General features: G+C 43.5%; 1 protein-coding gene across 5 annotated transcripts in view; it reads right to left on the bottom strand.

Annotated features, from left to right (window-relative positions):
* Positions 1-13,128: 13,128 nt before the first annotated feature.
* The window catches only part of LMBR1 (limb development membrane protein 1), a 150,363-nt gene continuing 141,519 nt past the window's right edge, over positions 13,129-21,972 (bottom strand). The window contains exons 12-13 of one of the 5 annotated variants that reach the window (XM_055084720.1): positions 19,448-19,609; positions 13,130-16,271 (exon numbers count right to left, since the gene is read on the bottom strand). In XM_055084720.1, the coding sequence (XP_054940695.1) occupies positions 16,186-16,271; positions 19,448-19,609 (248 nt within the window). In that variant the 3' untranslated portion in view covers positions 13,130-16,185. Of the gene's footprint in view, positions 16,272-19,447; positions 19,610-21,972 lie in introns of all 5 variants that reach the window. The other 4 variants (XM_055084718.1, XM_024127858.3, XM_028489514.2 and 1 more) reach the window with 4 other exon arrangements.

Below are 21,972 nucleotides of genomic sequence, written 5' to 3'. Positions count from 1 at the left end.
TCACAAAATCTTCCCGGGAGCCTGGTCACTTACAAGGACAAAGCGCGGCTGTGATGGTGCCCCAGCTGCCGGGACAGATAAGGCCCAAACCTCGGGGACGGGCAGAGCGGCCTGCTCTTTTGAACCCCAGCCCTTCGGCAGCGGGTGAGGGCCGAGGGGCTTCTCTAAGCGGACCCTGGCTCATGGCCCGTGGCTTGTGGCTCTGCCCCGGCTCCCCAGTGACTCTCCCGTGTGCTGAGGCAGAGACGTTTGCGGCCACGCCGGGGCACCTGGCACACAGGACTGCAGCCACAGCTAACTGCAGGCAAGGAGACAGGAAGCCCGGCCTGGGAGGAAAAAGACAGACAGGTTGCCAAGGCCAGAAGCACGCCCGCCAAGGGTGCAGAACAGCCCCAGTGTCGTGTGGGAAGAAATACTAAATGTATGTTCCTATTTATTTTTTACCCCATCCTTTTAAAACACTCATCTGATATGTTTTATTTATACATAGCCATATACATGTATGTCATTTAAATGAGTAAATCCACATATACTGGCGTGTGCTCACTTTTCAATGATGGAATTATAGGAGGCATGGACATCAGGTTGGCTGGTTATCAGGGAAACTATCACAGTGGAGCTGTTCTGATCTGATGTGATTTTTCCCATTACAAAATTTGGAGACTAACCTGGAGAATGATTTCAAGAGTGAGCGAACACTTCTGTGGTGAGACAGCAGAGAGGGAGGCTGGATCCCAGACTCACTTTTCCGTTCAGAAGGCCCACGAAGCAGAGCACAGCCATCGGCGATGAAGGCTGGGTCCGTCTGATTCCAGGCCCCAAACCCGGAATCTGGGGAGAGTCCAGGGATGCCCAGGTCACTCAGTGATAGTAAGAGGCCCCTAAGGGCCAAGTGTGACCATGTCCCTGCACTCCTGTCTCTGGGCACGATGGCTGGGCGTGGCTGCCCAGACCCCTGGCAGTCCTGCCTGCTTTCTGAACCCATTTCTCAAGCCTTCCCACTGAATCTGTGAGCTGTCCAAAGTCCTTCCAGCAAACTCTTTTCCTGCGTAAGTGAGCACAGTCTGTCTCTGCTCTTTGCAACCAAGTACTCTACTGACCTCGGCCTTAGGTAATTGTAGGCAGCGGGTACACAGGGAAAATCAGTGAGGATGGAAATCTGGGTTTGCTCATCATTGGGGAAGATGGCAGTGATAACCCCATGAGTGTTCAGGGGTGGGTCTCACACAGCTGTGAAAGCCGATGGCAAATCATGTAATTTTCCTATTGACAAGTCTTTGGGAACAGCGTGCCCTGGGGAGACCAAGTTACAACCACGGAACAGTTAAAAAAAAAAAAAGCGCTTCAGTGGAGTAGCTGCTTCTCTGGACAGTTTGAAGACGGCAACACATTCTCGGGTCAAGCCACGAACACCACACAGACTTTTATACGATTACATCACAGCCTCTTCAGGTCTCATTTGAAAACCGGTCACTGTCCAAGAAAGAGCTGGGGCCCTTAGAAGCGTGAGTTTGGTGGAGGACTCACTTGGGAGAGGGCAAGTCTGTGATGCTATTTAAATCCATGAATTTCTGGAGTTATTTACAAATACCATTTTTACCTTTCCAAGTGGTTGGGTATTTAGTTTATTATCATTTTGATGAGTAAATCCCAGTTTTGTTTCATTTTATCAGGGATTATGATTTTATTGTCCCATTGCTGTAAAAATGCTTAGGACAAGCAGCATTTATTACTTATCTGTTGGATGGGGGCTGCCTGCTCTGTGGTGGGCTCAGCTGGGCTTGGCTGCAAACGGAGCCTTAGATCCAGATGTGTTCCCTGAGCTTGGTGAATTTGGCTTCTGGCCCCTGCAACCAAAGAGCTCTGATGAGCACAAGATAGCACAAACTAAGGTGGAACCAGAGAAGAGAAAGAAACAAGAGGACTTCCCTGGCGGTCCAGTGCTTGAGACTCCTTGCTTCCACCGCAGGGGGCACAGGTTGGATCCCTGGTCGGGGAGCTAGGGTCCCACATGCCGCGTGGTGCAGCCAAAAAAGAAAGAAAGATAGAAACGAGTGGTAGACCAAAGAAGGCAAGAAGGAGGCTGAGCTCCGTATGATGAACGCCCCGCACACCTGAGCTAGCAGGGGCCCCAAACAGGAAAACCGTGTGTTATGCGAGTCCTCCCGTCCGTGAGTTGAAGAGAGTTCAGGGAGAAAATGGCTGCCCTCTCTCTCTTTCTGAGAAAAGCGCCTCCCCTCTCTCAGTTTCTGACTCGGGAACCGGGGAGGCTGTGGAGCACGGCTCGGATCTCCCTTCAAGAACAGCGGCCGTGGGGAGTCGGCTGGCTGACGTCCTCGCGCCGCTCCCCCTCCACGTCAGCCTCAGAGCTCAAGCCCGGCCGCGCACCCCCCAGGCTGCTCCTGAGCTCGGGCCCCCCACACCTCTCACCGACGGCCCCCGCCTCCCAGCCCACCAGCGCTATGCTCACCTCAGACATGGCTTCTCCCACAGAAAGGAGGCTGTATGACGTCATAAGCAGCTGGTGCTCACTCGGCGGTCCCGAGATGCGGTGGCGAGCCTCCCGGGACAGATCTTGTCGAGTACTCCTCATACACGTTGATGACCTCACACCAAGGTCAACGTGTACCGATACACCTCAGTGGACGGCAGGGTGTGGACAGGTAACTTCCTCCCGGGGAAGCTGAGAGCCCGCAGAGGACACGCGAAGACGAGGCCCCGAGTCCGCCCTGAAGCGGGCGCTAACAGCACCCGAGTGCCTACCTACTTAAGTAAGTCACGTAGGGACCTCAGCTCTTATTGTAGCGGCGCAAACTCAGATGCCTTCTGCGGCCGAGCAATAACAGATAAGCGGGAAAGCAGTTGGTCATTGATTAGGATCCGTGATCCTGAAACATGGAACTTAACGTTGCCAGATTATCTAATTTTTGAAGAGACTAGCTCTCACTCGAAAGACACTGAGGGTTTTGACTCTGATGACAATATGGCACTGGCATAAAAAGACAAATAGATCAGTGGAACAGAATAGAGAGCCCAGCAATAAACCCACGCATATACGATCGATTAATATACATCAAACGAGCCAAGACTATACAATGAAGAAAGGAAAGTCTCTTTAATAAATGGTGTTGGGAAAACTGTACAGCTACATGCAAAAGAGTGATGCTGGACCCCAGTCTTAAACTATATACAAAAATCAACTCAAAATGGACTTAAGGACTTGAACGTTAAGACCTGAAACCATAAAACTTCTAGACTACACAGGTGGTAAGCTCCTTGACATAAATCTCAGCAATTATTTTTTGGATTTGACACCAAAAGCAATACAACAAAAGCAAAAATAAATAAACAAAAAAAATGAAATAAACAAGCTTCGCAAAACAAATAATCAACAAAATGAAAAGGCAACAACCTACAGAATGGGAGAAAATATCTGCAAATCATATATCTGTTAAGGGGTTAATATCCAGAAATACATAAAGAACTTATACAGCTCAATAGCAAAAAAACAAATAATCTGATTAGAAAACGGACAGAAGATCTGAATAAACATTTTTCCAAATAAGACATACAAGTGGCCAACAGGTACATGAAAAGATGCTCAACATCAGTAATCAACAGGAAAATACAAATCAAAACCACAATGAGATATCACCTCACAACTGTTAGAATGACTACCATCAAAACGACAAGAAATAAGTGCAGGAGAGGGTGTGGAGAAAAGGGAGCCCTCCCGCACTGTCGGTGGGAATGTAAATTGGCACAGCCACCATGGAGAGCAGTATGGAGGTTCCTCAAAAAACTAAAAATAGAACTACCAAATGATTTAGCAATTCCACTTCTGGGTATGTATCCAGAAGACATGAAATCAGGATCTCCAAGAGATGTCTGCATCCCCATATTCACTGCAGAATTATTTACAATAACCAAGTCATGAAGACAATTTTAAGCGTCCGTCGATGGATGAATGGTTAGAGAACATGTGGTATGTAAAATATTATTCCTCTGTAAAAAGGAAATTCTGCCATTTGTGACAACATGGATGGAACTTGAAGCCATCACACTAAGTGAAATAAGTAAGAGAAAGACAAATACCGTATGATCTCACTTGTATGTGGAATCTAAAAAAACAAAAACCAAACTCATAGATACAGAGGACAAAATGGGCGGTGGCCAGTGGAAGGGGGGTGGAGGTGGTGAGCAAAATGGGTGAAGGGGGTCGAAAGGTACAAACTCACAGTTATAAAATAAGTCCTGGGGATGTAATGTGCGGCATGGGGACTAGAGTTACCAATTCTGTACTGGACCCATCAAATGCTTGCTTTATGCTTTCTGCAGGGAGTGTGGGTGTACATCTAACTTACCTAAAATGGTGTAAGACTTTTTAAAAACTTTATCCCTGGTTCTCATGGTAGTGTTAGGGGATGAAGTCTTCTATAAGCCCCAATACCCAGTTGTAATACTGAATTCATGAGCCCAGGCCATAACCTATCTCTGCCCAGAGAGTGAAAGGCCTAAGAAGATCAGAGATTACACTTTGGCAAAATTCTTTTGTTACATGCTATTTCTGAAATTTTGAAATAATCTAGACGTACAAAAAAGTTGTAACAATAGAATTCCCATGTAGCCTTCACCCAGCTTCCCCTCATGTTTACATGCCATAGTAAAATTGTCGAAACCAGAAACTAACACTGATACAATAGTGTTAACTAGTCTACAAATCTGATCAATTGTCTCTGAGATGTTTTGTGAACAAGAATTTTCTTTGCCAACAAGAATGCTAATGTCTTAAAGATTGTACCTTCCAAATTATAAGCCAAGTGTATACAGTGATGTCACCATACTATGTGGAAGTTTCCAGACAGAGGAGAATGAGTCATTGACAAGAGCTCCATGAAATGAAGAGTACGTCTAAGTATTCATAATTCCGAACACAAGGTTAGTGTTTGCTACATTAAAAGAGGCGAATAATCTTCAAAACAGTTTATGAGATATACTAATTAGAGTTTCAGGTTATAGAATTTAGAAATAAGCTTGATTTTATGGACAATTGGTTTATGGAAAAGGCACTGAAATCACACATATTGTTTACTATATTGCCACAACTGACTCGTCATCTGGGGAAACGATAAATCTGATCAAGGATCGGCTGGAAGTGCATTCAGGTGCTCACGTCGGACCTGACTGCGGTGGCCTGAGTGCAAGACGAGTTGCCATCTCCCAGGGAGCCCCAGGAGGGCAGGCAGGGCAGCTATGCACGCCACGGGCACCCAAGCTCTTGTGACTGTCCGTCTTCAAGGTAAGTTCATGGTGGGGAGTGGCTCAGAGTCCCACTCACAATTCCCCGTCACATGCACGGTGCTTCTCCTGGCGGACTCGCTTCTTGGAGTCACCTTTCCGGGGGCCCTACACAGCAACCTCCCTGATCACCCCTGAGCCATGTGACCACAGCTACCCGCCGCGGGGCGCTGGGTACACTGCCACCTTACAGCAAACCGGACTTGTGTTGCTTAGCCTGAAGGAGAGCAGTTGTGTGCCAGTTGACGGTCTGCACAGCCACTGTCTCATTCCTTTCATCAAAATAAACTCCAGATAAAGGGATGCCTGATTACCGAAAAACGAAGGCTTAAAAGTAGTTATGTTTGCGGTGATGAAAACGTTCTGGAATTAGATGGTGGTGATGTTTGTGGATATACTTAATGTTAAAAGAGAAAAACCACAGGCCCAAAATGGTCACTTGTGTCACTGGTGCTAGAGCCCATGATACCTGACCTAACTGCAGTTTCGGCCTTCACCAGAAATGTAATGTTGATCAACACGTCTGGAACCTTCTAGCCTTCACCAAGGAGGTAGTCTGCCACGTGGGCCCTCTCCACCCCCAGAGGAAGAAGAGGCAATCTGCATGATGAAAGCCTTGCTGCTCCCCTCCCCCCAGATGATGTCTTCAACTAAAAATATGCCTTCCTTTTCTTTGGCTAATAGCCCCCTTGTCCCACCCTTCTCCCTATAAAAGCCTTCTGTTTTGCACAACCCCTGGGAGCTCCTTCTAGGTGCTAGATGGGATGCTGCCCTAATCATAAGCCACCTAATAAGGCCAATTAGATCCTCAGTTTACTTGGTTGAATTTTGTTTTTTGAACACTAAACACACCAGTGAACTGTATACTCTGAGAGTGAATTTTATGGTGCACGGTCAAGCCCCCCAAGATGGCTGCTCTCTTGCTCTCTGGACATCCCCTGCTGGACCAGTCCCTGCCTCACCTACACCCTACTCACCTGGCTGACCTTCCCTCTTCATCACAGAGCCCGATCAGTAACTGCCTACATGCTTGTCCCCGGCCCCAGCTACTGACCGTCCTAATCTTCCCATCAGAACAGCTCCACTAGGATAGTCGTCCTGGTAACCAGCCGACCTGACATCCATCCCCCGTAACCGTCCCCCGTAACCGTCAGTCACCCCCGCCCCGCCCCACAGCCAGAGATGCCGCTGCAGGACTTTGCTTCAGAGGTAAGATCCTGGGTCCAATAAACCACGGATGTCTCTGTCGCCACCACCAGGCTCTTTCTTCGGTCTCGCGACTGGGCAATTACAGGGCTTGCAGGCCTGTAGGGTGCAGCCCAACACGTGATATGTGAGCTACATCTTAATTAAAGGAGTTAGAGACAAAAACGGGTAAATATTTTTACCTTGGAGTAGGGACTCTTGGAGTAGGGAAGTCCTAAGTACGATATCAAAAAATTTATGGGAAATTGTCAATTCTGACTACTTCAAAATTTTAGATTTCCATGTAGCAGAAAACAATGTGAACAAGTTTAAAAAACAAATAACCAGGAAAAATATTTACAGCACAACAGAAAGACAAATATTTACTGCTGTAATAGAAAGGTTTTATAAAACAATAAGAAATACCAAAAGTGGCCTAAGTATACTTAATAACTCATAAAAGCAGAAATATAAATAGTTGCTAAAATTCTTTTTAAAGTTCCCCCCACTAGTTATTAAAAGTGTGAGAAAAACAGTATTTGCCCATCAAGTTGCCACTAATGTAAAAGACTGGCGAAATCCAGTGTTAGCTAGACACACACACGCTGCTGATGAGAGCATGTTGTTACGGTCTTTCTCTTGGAACTGTGCATTCTCTTTGATCCACTTTCATTCCTAGCAATTATGAGACATTGCGACTTATAATACAAAATACACATGTGGTCCTCCTCCATTGCTGGAACAGAGCTCTGAAGACCCTTGGAATTTCCTAAGTGATAAGAGGATAAGGGTATCTTTTTATATTCATAACAAGCCCCTTTCAACCACACCTGGGCTTATGTGAATGAGGTGACTTTTTTTCTTCTAATTGAAGTAGAGTTGATTTACAATACTGTGTTAGTTTCAGGTGTACAGTGATTCGGTTATACATATATATACGTATTTATCTATATTCTCTTTTTTCTGATTCTTTTCCATTATAGTTTGCTACAAGATATTGAATATACTTCTCTGTGCTATACAGGAAATCCTTGCTGTTTATTTATTTTATATATGGTAGTGTGTATCTGTTAATGCCACCCTCCCAATTTGTCTCCCCACCCTTCCCCTTTGGTAACCACAAGTTTGTTTTCTATGTCTGAATTTGTTTGTTTTATAAATAAGTTCATTTGTACCACTTTTTAGATTCCACATATAGGTGATATTTGCCTCTCTCTGACTTACTGCATTATTTCATCCTTTTTTATGGCTGAGTAACATTCTGTTGTGTATATGTTCTTTATCCATTCATCTGTCAATGGACATTTAGGTTGTTTCCATGTCTTGGCTATTGTAAATAGTGCTGGTATGAACATTGGGGTGCATGTAAATTTTCGAATTAGAGTTTTCTCCAGATATATGCCCAGGAGTGGGATTGCAGGATCATACGGTAACTCTATCTTTAGTTTTTTTAAGGAACCTCCACACTGTTTTCCATAGTGGCTGCACCAATTCACATTCCCACCAACTGTGTAGGAGGGTTCCCTTTTCTCCACACTGAATAAGGTGACTTCTGGAAACTCCCCAAGGATGGCCAGGGGAACCAACCAACTAATTAGGGGTCAGCCCCACCCTCCTGACCTCTGGGGAGTGGAAAGGGGCTGGAGGGTGAGCTCATCGCTAGTGGCCAATCATTTAATATATATAGTGAAGCCTCCACACACACAAAAACCGCTAACTGAAGGGCCTCCGAGAGCTTCCGGGTCGGTGAACGCATGGAGGCTCTAGGAGGGTGGGGCACCCCGAGAGGGTGGGGAAGTTCAGTGCCCCTTCCCCAAACCTGGCCTGTGCATCTCTTCCATCTGGCTGTTCCTGACTTGTATCCTTTAGGGGAAACAGGTAATCTAGCAAGTCAACTGTTTTCCAGCATTCTGTGAGCTGCTCTAGCAAACTACTGAACTGGAGGAGGGGGTCTTGGGACCCTCTGATGTACAGCTGGTTAATCAGAGGCACAGGTGACAGCCTGGGCTTGGGATCAGCATCTGAAGCGGGGGGACAGGGCGGGTAGGCAGCCAGTCTTATTGGGACTGAGCCCCTAACATGTGGGTGTGCACTAATTTCATGAAGATAGTGTCAGAATTGAATTGAATTGTAGGACACCCATGTAGTTATCCGCAGAGAATTGGAGAAATACTTGGTGTAGAAAACAACCCCACACATTTGGTGGCTACAAGTGAAACAGTGAGAGTGCGAGAAAGGGGAGTTTCTCATTACAAACTTCTAAGGAGATAATAAAACAGTGTGTGCTAAGATACATGTAGAGAGCTACTTGTTAGTGTTTACAGTAGTTAGAGACTGGAAATAATCTAGACACCCATCCCTAAGGAGGTGATTAAAATATGGTCCATACACATCAAGAGGAATACTATATAGCCATTCAAGGGAATGATGTAAACCTACATCTATTGGTAGGACAAAAAGTTCATGAACAAAGGAGGTTCCATATACATACGACCGTCCTGTGGTGGCATGTGGTTCGTCACAGAGCAACCACATGGAATCACAATGACAATTTAAACGCTGAAACTTGAGTTAGATCAGGCAAATCAGCAGAAACACTGTAACAGTCCAAAATCATTGCGCAACCCCCCACCTTTTCTGGCTGAGCTGCGAGGCTTGTGGGACCTCAGACCCCCGACCAGGGATTGAACCCAGGCCTCGGCAGGGAAAGCGCTGTGTCCTAACCACTGGACCGCCAGGGAATTCCTCACTGCCTTTTGTAGACAGAGACTTGGCTTCTATTTCGAAGACTAAGCCTCATAAGAAAACTGTAATTAATTTAATGTTTGACACATCTAGACTTTCAAGCTTAACTAAATAAACATAATGAGGATGTGGAGACTCAAAAATGCTTTCTTGTTTGTTACAAGTTTTTAACATAGCCTGTACGATTCCAAAATCCTCATCATAATTTAAGAAATGATGATCTTAGGCAACTCCAGTAGATGAAAAATTTCCACGAGGATAAGTGAGGACTCACTTAGAAAAGCCCCATATGGACCAGATAAATGCTGACTGGCCTTTACGGAGCTCGTCTCAGTTGTTCCTACACAGCCCCCACTAGCAAAAATTTTAAAGTCTTATTTTAGTCCTTTATACGATCTGCTACAACTAATTGTGACATTATCTTAAAAGTGTCAAGCAACTGTAAGAGGACATTTAAATAAATTATTTAAAATAACAGCTAATATTTATCAAGTACCTAATGTCTCAGGCCCTGTGTCAGTGGCTGTGGCATGTCGGCCACAGCCTGGTGCACACGTGACACGTACACAGATACACATACACAGATACACACGCACTGATACACATACACAGATACACACGCACTGATACACATGCACAGATACACATGCACAGATACACATGCACAGATAACACATATATCGATGCACATACACAGATACACATACATAGATGCACATACACAGATACACATACATAGATACAGAAGCCATCCGGCGTGTTCCACTACATGGTACACAGGTGTGATTCCCCGCCTTTCAGATTGGTAGATAACTATGGCTACTGCCTCATGCTTTTTCACAACCGCAGGTCCTGCCCCTTTTACCTGTTGGGGAAAGGAATGCAGAAATCATGAGGAAACCGAAGCTCTGGTCAGCCCACACTGGGGCTCAAGGCCGCCAGTTCCAGGCTTGTGCTCGCTGAGCACCGGTGGCTCACAGCGGCTCTGCCTAAACCCCTCCCAAATGCAGAGCTCGCTGGACCGCGGGAACCTGCAGGGCTGCGACCTGTGACACGTGGAGCAGAGCCATCACCTTTAAAAAACTTTGCCCGAACCGTGTTTCTTCCTTCCAAGGCGATCAAGCCACATTCTTGAAGCCCAAATATCTCACACGTGTTCTCTCCCTGGTCTTTAAAAAACTTTTCCCGAACCGTGTTTCTTCCTTCCAAGGCGATCAAGCCACATTCTTGAAGCCCAAATATCTCACACGTGTTCTCTACCTGGTTCCGTGTCCTCATCACCAAGCACCATGAAGACAGGTAACAATTTGAAACAAGTCCCTTTGTTCGGTCTCAGAGGCTCTGAGCTTAGACAGGGCTCTGTCAACTAGTCTCAGGGCCTCCTGTGTGAAAACAGGTGCCTTCTTTCCATCGGCTGTAATTGGTAAGTAAAGTCTATCCGAGAAGCAATGTTTATAAAGTGGTTAAGGGTAAGGACTCAGGAGCCAGCTGGCCCGGGATTCGAATCCTGTGTCCTGTGGGTCCCCGGGCAGGTTACTTAACCTCTCTGTGCTTTAGCTTCCTCGTCGGCAAAGTGGGAACAGTAACAGTACCTACTTCACAGGATTGTCAGGAGGATTAAATAAGCTACATATTTAAATAAACATGCATATACACACACATATAAAATGCTTAGAACAATACCTGGCACAGGAAAGCACTATTTAAGTGGCTACCGCTATTATTGTTGCTGTTATTACCAATTTAAAGCAGTAAGTCCCTTTTGCAAGCTATATACATAAAATCGGTCTCATTTTATAACCACATCTTAGATATCTACTTATGTTATCTGCATTATTAAATGTTTAGCTGCATAACTGAGAAAGAATTAAGTCTGCTTGAGTTTCTAAGGCCTAGAGATGTGGACCCTGGGACTATGCCACACTTCTGCAACTCCCCATCAGCACTAAGACAAGTGGAAAGACAGACGATGTTCCAACACTTGACTCAATATCCTGGCGTTGGAAAATTCTGAACCACCCGACTGGAGTCACTAAGAAATCAAAACCCCCAAACCAGGAAGAGGTGAGACTCCGTGAGACTGACCTGCGTTCACAGACAGCTCTTCAACTCCCTAGTTGTGTGACCTCAGCAAATCTTAACCTTCGTGTGTTTGGGCCCCTACTCTGTAAAATGGAGGCGTGTATTTTCCCATTTCCCAGGTCTTCGGGCTGCTGAGAGCAAGAACACCGCACCCACCTCCTCCCTTCCCCCACGCCCCCTTCACCTCCTTGACTCCGAGGTCTGATGAGATGCCACAGTGAGGATTAAAAAGAGAAAAGAAGAAGTGAATCACTGCTGAGACGGAAGTAAAGAGAGGATGAGAGAGAGTGGAGGTGATGAGAAACTCTCTGAACAGGCACAGGCTGGGGAGAGACAGGTGCTAGCGTCGGCGATAATACCTCTGTCACTCCAACCTCCAGCCCACTGTTAAGCCGACAGAGAAAAACCGTAGAAGATTTCCAGAGGGCTGTGAAAGGAAGCCTGCAGAATCAACGTGCTAGCTCCAGAAGCGTCCCAAACCCTCGATCCTAGTGTCACTGTTCGTAAGCAGTACATTCTTTGAATAAGAGCTTTTCAAAGGAAAAGACATTACATCCTTCACACAGTAGTCGTATAAACGGATGCAACTTTCTTCCTCAGATTCACAGCCCACAGTTGAATCTCAGCCTCCTCACACTGAGACACTGAAGACGCTTCCGTTTCTCTCTGGCCCTCAGAGAACATGCACGCAGCTGCTGCTGTTGCCCTGCCTTCTGTAACCCACGCTCTGAGAACTGACTTCCTCACACCTTTAGAAGAGCACACTCCACCAAAGCCACATCCAGCATGACTGGCTTCCGTGTGAACTTCTTGTTTGATTACATTTGAACTTGAAAAAACTGTTCCTAATGGAACTGCAAAGAACTGGAAGTTAAATAACTTATCTTGAAAACCAGCTCCCAGCACACTACTCCTTTCAGACATACGGATCAATCACTTAGTTTTGAAATTTTATAATCCACTCTTTAGAGTCCGAGCGATTTCTACTGATTTTCATTACACGCTTTTCGGTGCAACAAGTAATTTGCATACGCAATCCTTTTGTTTCAGTGGTATTTGCAATCATGAATTTTACCTGAACAATATTCAAAAGCCAAAAAAATGCTCTGCATTCTTTCAGCCAGGAGATGACTTGGTGGTTTGCGTCAAGTATTTTTTTTTAAATACCAACAAAACAGAACAGAAAAAGCCAGCATGCATCACACACAGTAAAAGTAGGTACTGTTTCGTTAACTTTTCGTTTGTATGTAGAGAAGTATGTATGTGTGTGTGGGTTCCAATGTAAACTGGATTTCTTACTCTGGTCAGAACTCTGAAAGCCACTGCCGTAGAGGCTTCTGTTTGTCAGTGAATGAACCACATGCTAAAGGCATTTGCCTTCCAAGCACGCTGGATTAAGCTGCTCACGCCACAATCAGGTATACGGCTCAGTCCTTCAATGGAAGAAATTAGAGAAATGAAATCTAAATGAGTCAAATAAATAACATACGTGATTTCAATTACTGATGCTACATTTTAGGTTGCAAGAAATTGATCAAAAACTCCCCAACAAAAAGGAGAGAAAATATCCACTCCTTCCTCAATTCAACATTCCACCAGAATAGTTATTGCCCTTTATAAAACTGAAATGAAAATAACCTATATATGCCCTTAAGTTTTAGCCATGATGGTATTTAAGATTAAAAAATAAAAAACACATTTGAGTACTTGTAAACCAAAATATGAAATCACTTTTTGTAAAACTTTAATTTCTGAGACATTTGAAAAGTCACACTAAAAGTATCTCATAGAAACAAGACTGATAACCTGTAAACAAAACACTCTGTAAACAAAAATAATTTGCCAGTGCATCCAAACATTATTTTTAAAGTAACATCATACCAATTTTTTAAAAGTTTAAAAAGTCAGTACTGCATGTATCCTCATACTTAAAAAAAATTATTTTAAGAACTCTGCCTTTATACACTAAATACTGTGCTAACAACATAGAAAGCCACCTAGGGCTTTCACGCGATGTAAGCCTGTGTTGCTGGCACAATAAGGCGGTTACAGAGGCCACAGGGAGGCCGACTGCTCCAGAAAACCAGGCAGAAGCCGGTGCCCCGAAGGTCAGGTATATATGCACCTTTGACGCACTCGAGACTTAGAACCACCAGGAAGGTGTTTCATTCTCATCCACTGTCAACCCCTCAGCGTGGCACTGAAGGTGCTAACGTGTGTGTGTGTGTAATTTTCACATAAAGTCTCATATTTACAGCAGGTCTATTTTTACATAGGATGTATATAAAGCTAAACAAATTTGAAATCTAAGAAATATCTTGGAAAATCAGTAACAAACATTATCATCTGTAAAACTTATAACTTCAAAATAATTTATTTGCATACTGTAGAACCAATGAAGGATAAGAATTGGCCCAGTCTCCTCAAGAAACTGTGTGATTGCAGTGCCTAATGCCCTTTTAAAATAGATCCTAGCGGCGAGAAAAAATAAAAGGAGCATTTGATTTAACGCAGTCAGTGATGTACCCCATCCACTTAGAAGGAAGGCAGTTCCAGGCCCGTCCGACTTGCCGGCACCGGGACCTCGGACCTGAGGCCTCGTGCCCTCCCTTCACTGCACTCACAACTGCAGTAACAGGAAGCTCACGGGTGCCTGTCTGTCCTTACCGGTCCTCCAGTGCTCGGCCTCAGTGCGCTGCACCCACTTCTGCCACAGGTGCATATGCCAGCCTCCAGTGTGCATCCAAGAGAAGCACCTGCTTTTAGAGTAAGTGTCTCACTCAAGAGGAAGATTGTGCTTGTGACCAGGAATACACCAGGTGTTTCTAGAGCCTCAAGTGGTTGTCGTTACGTGCAGACCGAGGATGTGACAACCTGTATTTGCTTCCACAGAAGGCATCTTGCACCCAAGGTTCAAAACCGTCCCTCTATTCCACACAGCAATGAAGAAGCATCCACTGAGAGCTTCAGGAATTTATAACAGATTTCACTCCTTACTAATCCAAACCTGGCTTAAGTACTCTGATGGAAAGAAACTTTCAAATGAACAAAGCGTTGATATAGACATTGAAAAGTTTAATATTTTACTCAAAAATTTCCAGACATCTTACAAATACCCAGAAGCTCTCCCTCTGGATGTCTGCCCTGAAACCGGTGTAAGTTAAAAGTGATATTCTTTTATTTAAAGGAATTCCTTTCTCTTCTCCCCTTGACCTGGTCTGCTCAAAGCAAGCAAGTTTCAGTAAAAATCAAAACTTGCAATTATCACTTAAGTAGGTATAATTACCAGTAAAATTAGAAAGCAGCCAATTTTTATTCATTTTCTCAGTATGTGGATCTTATGCTGAGAAATTCACTCATACTAGACTGGTGGTATTTACTGAGTGTTGTTTAGAATCACAAAATGTTCTTTTATTTTAAAACTAAGCTGCATTTTAACAAGAAGAGAAGCTCAGAAGGAAATGCAGAGGTATAAATAAAGGAGAAGTATACACAATGGAGCTTTGGGTTACTTTCTCTTATTATACTGGATCTAAGTGGACATTTTGGATGTCAAAATAGATATAGCCTGTTTTTCATAAATTTCTCCCAAAAAACCCTTTAAATTCAACAATTTGAGAAAACTGTTCTTTTACCTTTGTCTGAACACAATCTGTTGCCATACACACAGCGCATATGAACATACGTGTTTGCAGAGGCTGCATGATAAGAACTGTGTGCAAGTGGACCCATCTGCTATTTTTGCACGCACAATTTCTGATACTCGACCCTAGTGGATGGTAACGCGGAGAATAATGTTGTAGCTTTTATTCAGTGGACTTAAAGTCAAGAACCCATCCCAAGAATTATTTACAATCTAATAACTGAATGATCATCAGACCACGATACACTGCAAAACATTTCTTGAATCATGAATGCTGATGCTGTGTGCTTTGGGTGTTAAATGGTAACATTCGTTAAGTCTGATGTTTAAACTGGCATGTCCAGAAGTGACCAAAGCCTGAGGACTGTGGCGACAGAAGGGGTGTCTACCACAGAGCACTTATAGTTCATAATGGACACAGGGAATTAAGGGATTTCTGAAAAAAATGTTTAAAAAAAACTGAGCGTACATATAGCCTATAAGGCAAAATCTAAGTTACAAGTGTATTCAACACTGGCAACCATGTTATGAGAGGTAATATTGAATTATATACACATAAACTGTCAGAGAACTATGATTACATAATACTTCCTACCATAGCTTATTCCACTGGACAGTAGGAGGTATTCTTGTGGCATTCTACCAAGGCTCAAGTTTTAAAAGAATTTTGTATTTTTTCCCTTGGCTCAAAGTCCAGTCAATATCATTCTGTAACATAAATCAGAACTACGCTTTTGTTTTTTCTTTAAGGAAGTGAAAAATACAATTTGCAACCATTTACAGTTCCAATGTGCCCACTGCAATATCATCTATAAGCTTTCATTTTTTGCAGAAATTTCACATCTAAGTACCAAGGATGCCCTTTCATGTAGGGCATGAATGGAATTCATTTTGAATGGAATATATAACAAGATTTAAGTGACTCCTTAGAAAGCCCCAAAGTTGGCCTTTTCTAACACTCTCATATGGGTGCATAACTGATGCAAGCAGACACGGCCCCAGAAGACGCGCCGCCCCGCGGAGCCTGCGCCTGGCTGGAAACTACAAGGGCCACCCCAAAGGTAAACAAAAAGAAGAAGACCGGCAAGAGCCAAGCTCTTAGATTATGAAAACGGCACTGACAGGCCCAGTCCCTAAACGCGGACCACAGTCAGCAGGACACACCCCTGACTGACGGGATGGCACGAGTTTGGGGTGCTCAGGCTCTTGATTGCAGAGCGGTGCTGTGGGTCTCACAGTGCTTTCTGATGCCCATTTGCAGAAGGCTTTGTGGTTTCTGAATCCCTTGAAGTATCTGATAAGTGAAGCTTATGAAGCCCTGCAGGAAAATGAAGAAAATGTAAGAACTAATGCATTGTTGAGAGGTCGGGCAGAGGGTGCCGTGCTCCTGAGGGAACTGTGCCGCTCTGGCTGCACTCCCTGCAGGATGGAAGGGCCCTTCTCCCCACCGGCAGCGCCGGGGCCTGAGCTGAAGACAGCTGCCCAGGAGGCAGTCAGGCCTCCCCTTGTTCAGGGCAGCCTGGGAGTCCTTCCTTCATCCAACATCCCACGGGCCGGCTCAGGCTTCCGGTGAGATGCAGCGGCCACTGCCCTCCGCACAGCTCCTGCCCCTGCCCGCCCTCCACCTTGGTCCCAAGAGCAACTTCTAATAAACCTCCTCCTGCAAGCTTCTCCCCATACCTAGTGCCCTTCCCAGGGAACAACCTGAAACGAGGATGATCCCATTTTTGTTTTAAAAGACACCCATACATACACACTCACAGGAAAATGCAGGGAAAGACACACCAAAACATAAAGCATGCAAGTAAAAAGAAAAGCAACGGAAGACACTACCAAGAAGAAAGAAATGGCAACAGAACAAACTGACCATAAATAAGATTTCACTACTCAAAAAGATATTTCACAGAGTAAAAGATTATTACTACCTTTTAAGTTACATTACTTTCCCTCTGTATCATACAGCAATTATTTACACAGTATACCTGACACACAGAACAATACCGCGCCCTCACAGGCAGAAAAGTGAGAAGAAATTTTAAGAGTTTAAGCGGCATTAAAGCTCTGAGCACTTTAACAAAATGAAGCATAAACACAGTCAAGAACACATAAGCAACACATCCATGGAAAAGATTTTGAGGAAACAATTTTTATGAGGCTTAGATATTTGTAAAAATATACCTGGATAAGACGATTCTTCCCCTAAAATTTCAGATGGTTGTCTACCTGACTGGCAAGCAATTTTATATCCCTCGTAATCCAACACAGCACTCCAAATTTTTAAATTTCTATCACTGCACATCTTAATGAAAGAAAAGGTAAAATTGAGCCTGTCTATGATGCCTGACAGGGAAAGGAAAAATAAATCAATCCAACACACACAAAAAAACAGTTCTTGTCTCAGGAACGGCCAAGCCACTGAGTGACAAAAGGCACCTACAACTGCTGGACATGAGAAAGCGTGTTAACACAGGCCGGCTGCAGAAGGAAGTGGGCAAAGAGGGCAGCGACCAAGTAATCAACGCCCTCACTGGAACAGAACCCCTTTAGGATCGATTATTTCAATGAGTTACTTCTAAAACCTGGGTGTAGCACAGGTTATGCATTCAGGAAAACTACAATGTCTCTCTTCTGCAAAAACAATCACCTCCACCACCATCATGGTAGCTACACTCTGAGTGTCTGCTATGTGCCAGATACTCTATGAGATAGATGTTAGGATTCTCAACACACAGCAGCAGAGGGAAAAACCCCTCCCACCCCACCTCCCCCACACACACAAAAGAAGAAGAAGAAAAAGAAAAAAGAAAGGATATAGTTAAAGTTTATATTTTATAATCAAATTATGATTCCCAGTGAAATCATATTTAAGATCTCAGATCATTCACACATGACATACACTTAATGAGGATCTTCTTCTAGGTATAAGGCATTGCCTCCTTAGAGCATTCCAAAGAGTAACAGAAAACATTAGGGAACAAAAAAACAAAACTGTATCTATTAGATGTTTTACACAACTCTTGATGATTTCACTGCCTCTTATGGTCAGAGAGCCAACACAACATTTACAACCTTTACCTTAGGTTAAATTACATTTTACTGCTTTAATAAAGACTTCCTTAGCAAGATGGTATCCAGAATACCCAACTCAAAGGCTAAATTTACTGCAATTTATTCATAACCATCTCATTTCGTAGGAATTAAGTAGGAATTTATCTGAGATTATGGCTAACTAATATTGCTGATGCTACAACAGGCTTAAAAATGAAATTTTAACTCTAAAAATTTGGCTGAGAGGACTGTTTGATTCTGACTTCATCTTTAGATTTTAATCTGACCAGCATTAAGGAACCTAGGCATTAAAATCCATAAATTATCTGGTGCTTCAGCTGAAATGAGATGTAACTTTCCTTTTCGGGCCAATATCTCATCAGCCACCCCCTCTCACGATAAATTTGCAGTAAAACAGACATGAATAGATAATCTAAAATCCTTTTTCCTTCCCAAAGGTCATCCTTTCAAGCACCAGGGTTGGAAAGGCTTGGCGGTATGCAAAGCTTTATTGTTGTTCATAAGGTTTAAAGTATCTGAAAACGGAATCTTAACCGATCAATCATTATGTTGCCTTTTGCAACAGCTAAAAGCCACAAAGGAAGACGGAGTATAAGCATTCAGATGATGTCCATTCAGGTGAATGAGCTAATGTCAGGACCTCCTACAATAAATCCGTACCTTTCCCTTCTTTTATAAAATTACACACCCTAAACCCAAGAGGGTTTATACAGCAAGACAGTTTATATTGTCCTGGTATTCCTAAAATACAAAGCCTGAAATATGTTTAGTACTAATGTTGAAGCAAGCATGAAAAATACGTTCACAGGTTACCTTTGTACCCTTTATAGCTTAGCCAAACCTCTGAGTTTTTAATACTGTCACAATGCATATGACTCATAGAATACATAATGCCCTCTCTCTTAGTAACGCCAAGAACACTAATATTTTTATTCTGAATTATTATTTGACTAACTGAAGAGAATTATCATTGTGGGTCAGCCTGATACCTATAAAATCCAATCCTCAAAAAAACCTTTAACTAAAAAATAGTAAGAGGTATCAATACCAAAATATAAGCCCTCAGCACATCATCCTCCTCAGCTCATCACACCTACCCTCATCATCATAATCCAAGAGCTAATGTTTACTGAGCTCTTCCCATGTGCTAGGATTATGCTTAGGCCCTTAAAAGAACTATTTCGGTTAATATTCACAGCAGTCCTAAAAGAAGAAGATATTATCCCCATTTTACAGATGAGAAAGATGAGACTTAATGAAGTAATTTTATACAAGAGCATAACCAGTAAGTAGTGGGTCAGGAATGTGACCTCTAAGGATTTACACATTTGGTAAAATGAACAGGTGAAGACTTAAAATTAGCTGAAATGTCAAAATTATTAATAAGTTGAAAAAGAGAAAAATACCCATAAACCTCAGAATTACCTAGGGCCTTGAAAAGTTCTTCTCGTACAGCAGAGGTGAATTTTCTGACCAGACACAATGTTGTCATAATAGCAAAAAGCAAATTGTAGGATAACACAATATAGAAATTTCCCAGCCAATTAAACCTTCCAAAGTCTCCAAGTAGATCAAATCTAGTGATTCCTGTTAAAAATAAATAAAATAGCCCTTAATAAAATCAGGTACAATAAATTTATATATATATAACAAAATAAAGTACAAATGAGATGGATCAAATTCCATGGACTTTCTCATTTCTGTTAGTGGGATCCTAGGTAAAACGCACAGCTGTTACCTGGTGGGAAAACCCCAGTCAACCCTAAGTGACTCTGCCCACATATCGCAGCCTCTTGGAAGTGATGAGCAATGGCGCTGACATGAGTCACTTGCTCAGAAGTTTCGCCTACATCCACAAGAAACCCACCGTGCCGCTCGTGTGGGGCGGGTGGGTGCAGCCTGCTCCCCGGAACTAGGAAACCAGGGTCGTGATGGAAGAGACACCTGACAAACCCTCTCACCTCCCCCACCCTTGTCCCCTCTTCATGCAGGTTCCTGTTCACATGTCACCTCCTCCAAGAGGCCACCTGATTCCCCTTCCCCAGACAGCAGACCTGCCAAGGAAGGCCCTCCACCCTGATTATGTTTCTTCACAGCACACACTGCCCGAAATGTTTCTTTCCTTTGTGGTTTATTTATTGCCTACTTTCGCCACTAGAATGTAAATTCTGTAAGAACAGGGACTGTGTCATTTTCATTCCTATAATTCCAATGCCCAGAGCAATGCCTTGCACACACTTAAAACTTATTACATAACGAATAAACAAATAGAGTGACTCCCTTCCCAGGGAAAACACACACACACACATTATTCATCTGAGTTGGATGCTACAGGCTTGTGCAGGGAAATGGCCAACGCTGGAAATACAGTGTAATGATGTCGTACAGGTTGGAAATGCAGTGCAGTTGTATCATATATGCATGCAAGTTACTTAAATTCACCTATACACATTTAAAAAACAAGTCTTTTTATTGAAAAGAAATCTGAATAGTCATTCTATTCAATGAGCACGTGTCCTAGGCCCAATACTTATTCGAAAGAATATGTGAATGGTAGGGTTTTTCTGACTACTGGTAAATGAATAAATAAATAAGTAAAACAGTATTCAAGTGGTCAGTCAACTGAGAGATGATGGGATTGTTGACATTCTTTAAGGAAAAAACTGAAGAGCTACTCGGGGCCATATAAAATTTTAACCACAAAGGACTGTATAGACAAAATCATGTACCTTTAATTTTATGGGTGATCTAGGAATTTCAAGAATAACTTTGACTAAACTCAATTTCACCTTATCAGCTGACTTTTAAACTTAACTCGAATCCCCACTCAATGCAATCCCATCACCTATTATACAGACAGACTCCACAAAAGCAGCTTATGGAGACAACAGAAAAACAGCAGGTTTCAAATAGCAGCTCCTTTGTAGCCACATCTATCCAGGGCCAATGTATCTGAATTTGAGAGACAATAATCTATCATAATATTTTAAAGAAATATGAGGTTAGTGAAAACATACAATAAAATATCTTTTAAAAGAAGGTAAAAGGGACGCAGACCTTAGTAGAGTATGCAGCATAGGTCACACCATGAGATCATGGCAACAATTCTGGCGGCAGTTTATCAGACTAAAGACTTAATAAGACTTCAATCTATTAAAAAGAATATGGGACTTCCCTGGTGGCATAGTGGTTAAGAATATGCCTGCCAATGCAGGGGACATGCGTTCAAGCCCTGGTCCGGGAAGATCCCACATGCCGCGGAGCAACTAAGCCCGTGCGCCACAACTACTGAGCCTGCGCTCTAGAGCCCGCGAGCCACAGCTACTAAAGCCCGCACACCTAGAGCCTGTGCTCCACCACAAGAGAAGCCACTGCAGTGAGAAGCACACACGCCGCAACAGGGTAGCCCCCGCTCGCCGCAGCTAGAGAAAGCCCGCGCGCAGCAACGAAGACCCAACGCAGCCAAAAATTAATTAATTAATTAAAAGAAAAAAGAATATGTATCTAATCATATATATTATTTTTCAAATGAAGTACCACTTAATTTAAACTAGGCAGTTACATGCAAACAAGGTACAGTCCTCCCAAAATGAACTTCAGTGGTTTCATGGCCCAGGGATCCCAGATAAGCATATTTGATTTTATGCATTTTTTTAAAAAACATTTATTTATTTTATTTATTTATTTTTGGCTGCATCGGGTCTTCATTGCTGAGCGCGGGCTTTCTCTAGTTTCGGCGAGCAGGGGCTACTCTTCATTGAGGTGCCCGCAGGCTTCTCATCGCGCTGGCTTCTCTTGTTGTGGAGCATGGGCTCTAGGAGCGTGGGCTTCAGTAGTTGTGGATCGCGGGCTCTAGAGCGCAGGCTCAGTAGTTGTGGTACGTGGGCTTAGTTGCTCCACGGCATGTGGGATCTTCCCAGACCAGGGCTTGAACCCGTGTCCCCTGCATT

This window comes from Physeter macrocephalus, chromosome 5, assembly GCF_002837175.3.
Source record: "Physeter macrocephalus isolate SW-GA chromosome 5, ASM283717v5, whole genome shotgun sequence".
Taxonomy (NCBI): Eukaryota; Metazoa; Chordata; class Mammalia; order Artiodactyla; family Physeteridae; genus Physeter; species Physeter macrocephalus.
Note: the sequence above shows the minus strand (reverse complement) of the source record. Positions and strands in the feature narration are given on the sequence as shown.